The 3,286-nt window shown below is 33.4% G+C and overlaps 1 protein-coding gene across 1 annotated transcript; it reads left to right on the top strand.

Annotated features, from left to right (window-relative positions):
• Nucleotides 1-702: 702 nt before the first annotated feature.
• LOC139896753 (glycine cleavage system H protein 2, mitochondrial-like) lies at nucleotides 703-2,749 on the top strand. Its single transcript, XM_071879390.1, has 3 exons — nucleotides 703-914; nucleotides 1,851-2,110; nucleotides 2,404-2,749. The coding sequence occupies exons 1-3, from the start codon at nucleotides 833-835 to the stop codon at nucleotides 2,527-2,529; spliced, it is 468 nt and encodes a 155-aa protein (XP_071735491.1). The 5' UTR covers nucleotides 703-832; the 3' UTR covers nucleotides 2,530-2,749.
• The last annotated feature ends 537 nt before the right edge of the window (nucleotides 2,750-3,286 follow it).

The following is a 3,286-nucleotide window of genomic DNA, read 5'->3' as shown; positions in this document are numbered from 1 at the left end:
CTGCACAACTTCAAATTAAAGATGCCCCTTGATGGTTGACCAAGTCAAACAATCAATTGGGCTTAATTTGTTGGGCTTGGGCTAACCACATAATTGGAAACCAAATAAAAAACCCAACACATCGTTATATAGTATGTCTAAAATAAAGTTAACTCGTAAATAAACGCTACATACCATAACCAACATTACGAACATATGATGAACTTACAATTACACACACAAACATATAAACTATCATGGCACATAAACATACGATTACTACCATCACGAAGACCCATAGGAAACCATGGCTAATATGTGTGATGTGTCTATGGCGCCATGGAAAAGGAGGGCTATGACACATGCATCAAGTTGTCGATAGAGTGGTTTAATGTATGTGTTAATGAGTAAGCAAGTTTTTTATATTGTTTTTTAACATTTCAAATTATGAACTTTTTTGTTGGTGTATACATTTAAAAAAAATAATAATAATAATAATAATTTACGATATACGAAACAGTTATTTAACTTAGATCTAACAATGACTATTATAAATATAATATAAATATAACTAAATTGAAAATTATATTATTTTATATAATAAAATATAAATATATTTCATTATGTAAGTCTAGATAAAACAAAAATTGGTGGGGTTGCACCAAAGTCACCAACCAATCAAACTAGCCCCTGAGTCGGAGGCAGGAAAACTTCAAACAAACCTGGTGGGGGAAGTCAGAAGTGGATCGCACACTCACCAACCCACCCACTTTATTTGTATCCAAATCGAACTGTTACTTGGGGGTTGGTGAATCATTCCGTCACGAAAAAAAAAAAAAAAAAGGTGGCGGCGATGGGATCAAGATTAATGTGGGCATCAAAAGCTGCCGCTTCATACCTCAAAATCTCTACTTTCAATCGAGGTTTTGCATCAGGTAATCACTCTTCATTCATTTCTTCCTCACCTTATTTTATCTTTTAATTTGATTTCATATCTTTTAATTTAATTTGATCCAGTCCAGTGTTCTTTTTGTTTATTTAGAGAATAATCTTTTATAAATTACGGAGTACTATATATTTTCATATGGATTACGGAGTATTATTTTAATATCATGAAATATATATGAGCAAGTGAGCAACTGTAAGATCATTGAATGCAATTGTGAATTGTTATTTGTCATGCTATTGTAGTGTTTGCCTTTTGTCAGCTTCATCCTTTTAATCATGGCTGTAGTAAATGTTTTTTCTTTGTTACATTATGATCTGAAACAGTTTTGTTGTTGCAACTCCTTTGCTTGCATATTATTTCGAAACACTGACAAAACTGAAAATTCGGCCATTTATGGTAGTGACTACAAGTATCTGATATGTTTGTAGCTCATTTGGCCATTTTTTCTTCTATTATTGAGTTCTTCCTGTATAACTTCTACACTTTGTTCCTTTTAAGTAACTCACATTGTGTATAGTATAGATCTATATAGCTATCTCATTAATTTATAAGTCTCGTTCGAGATATAAAAATTGACCCTTATAAACGTCATATTTTTAATACATATAATAACTTGATAATACTACTAAACATTTAGCGATACAAGTTATCATTGTTTCCGAGGTCTCTCAATCAAAATGACTTCTGACTTGGGGCAATTTGTGTCAAAAGAAGAAGAAAAAATAATTTTTTTTTCAGTTGTAAGTTCTTTTTGCCATAATTGGATCGTAGCATAACTAGTATATATCTTGCAATTCCGGGTCCTGTTTGATGGCCTATCTTGCACACTCTCAAAGACGCCCATGTTGATATAAGAGATTAAGTGTGTGAGAGTGTGTGTGTGCGCGCGCGTGTTAACATCTACCTTTTGTAATATGTTCAGTTGTGAAGGATTTGAAGTATGCTGACTCTCATGAATGGGCCAAAGTCGAAGGTAACTCAGCCACAGTTGGTATCACAGACCATGCCCAGGACCACTTAGGGGACGTGGTTTATGTCGAATTACCCGAGGTTGGAACCACCGTAACTCAAGGTACCAGTTTTGGTGCAGTCGAGAGTGTCAAGGCCACTAGTGATATTAACTCTCCTGTTTCCGGCAAGGTTGTTGAAGTCAATGAACAACTAAGCAGCTCACCTGGCTTGGTAACCCATCTATCACTCATTATAACATTATTGATACATCATGACTCATGGATATTGCAATAACATACCCTAGTCCCTTACTGACTAAAGGTGTCAAAATGGGTGGGTCTGACTGGTTGGGTAAATCTGTACCGGAGTTGAAAACATTAGCCATTCCTTCCTGACTGACTTCATGAGTTTTAAATAATCTAACTCGTCTGTTTATGTGAGATTTGCCTTAAATTTTTTATTTTTTTTAAAAAAACCTCATCTGTTTACAATGAAGTTCTGAGTTGAGATCATGACGTTTTCAGGTTAATGGAAGCCCATACGAGGATGGATGGATTATGAAGGTGGAGATAAGCGACACCAACGAGGTAAACTCCTTAATGGACAGTGATCAGTATTCAAAGTTCTGTGAAGAAGAAGATAATCACTAGAATCAACAATGTAGCCGTCGCTTTACAAGTGTTTGTTTTTGGTATTGTTAATTAGGAAATGTCTTGTTTTTTTGTTTCTTTTTGGTTACAAATGCTCCATGGTTCACAATTGGGTTTTGACAGTTGCGGTTTTTGCTTTAAAATTCTGAATGGTTTTGCTTACTCTGTACTACAAATCTGTTAAATGCACTCGCTCATCATCTTTTAAGCTGATTCCAACACAGGCACTTTAATGTTCGAAATGTGAACTACGCTCTTTTGATATATTTCTAAAGTAACAATTTAACTTCAAAATTCAAATATATTAACTTTATTTCCGATTCTGCTAGTTCAGAAACTAAGGAGAAGGACTGTATAAGGGATTGTTCACTTTACCGCTCTGAATAGCAGTGGCTCTGTTGTATCATATAGTGGCTATGCTATTACGTCGTATATCATTTGAAGTCACTCAAAAAAATTATCAAAGAACCGGAAAAGTGAAATGTCCCCAACGTACCTCAACACTTTATCATAAAATATTGAATATTGTCATAGCTGAACGAAAAACTAAACAGTTTTTTAGCCCTACCAATTAATATTTTTACATTTTCAATTACAAACAATTTCAGTTTTAAGCCATAAATATAAATTAAAAGTACAATATTTTTAGTTTTGAAAGACCGAACAACATAAAAATAATAGCTATTATTATTATTATTATTATTATTATTATTATTATTATTATATTTTATACCGATAACTTCAAAACGAACCTAAA

This window comes from Rutidosis leptorrhynchoides, chromosome 3, assembly GCF_046630445.1.
Source record: "Rutidosis leptorrhynchoides isolate AG116_Rl617_1_P2 chromosome 3, CSIRO_AGI_Rlap_v1, whole genome shotgun sequence".
Lineage (NCBI taxonomy): Eukaryota > Viridiplantae > Streptophyta > Magnoliopsida > Asterales > Asteraceae > Rutidosis > Rutidosis leptorrhynchoides.
The sequence above is the reverse complement of the archived record's forward strand: the minus strand, read 5'-3'. Positions and strand labels throughout refer to the sequence as shown.

What these genes read in the sequence shown, in the direction of transcription:
- LOC139896753 (XM_071879390.1), top strand. Translation starts at nt 833, where the DNA reads ATGGGATCAAGATTAATGTGGGCATCAAAAGCTGCCGCTTCATACCTC. An exon ending in CAATCGAGGTTTTGCATCAG is followed by an intron (nt 915 to 1,850) that starts GTAATCACTCTT and finishes TAATATGTTCAG; the next exon opens with TTGTGAAGGATTTGAAGTAT. An exon ending in TAAGCAGCTCACCTGGCTTG is followed by an intron (nt 2,111 to 2,403) that starts GTAACCCATCTA and finishes TGACGTTTTCAG; the next exon opens with GTTAATGGAAGCCCATACGA.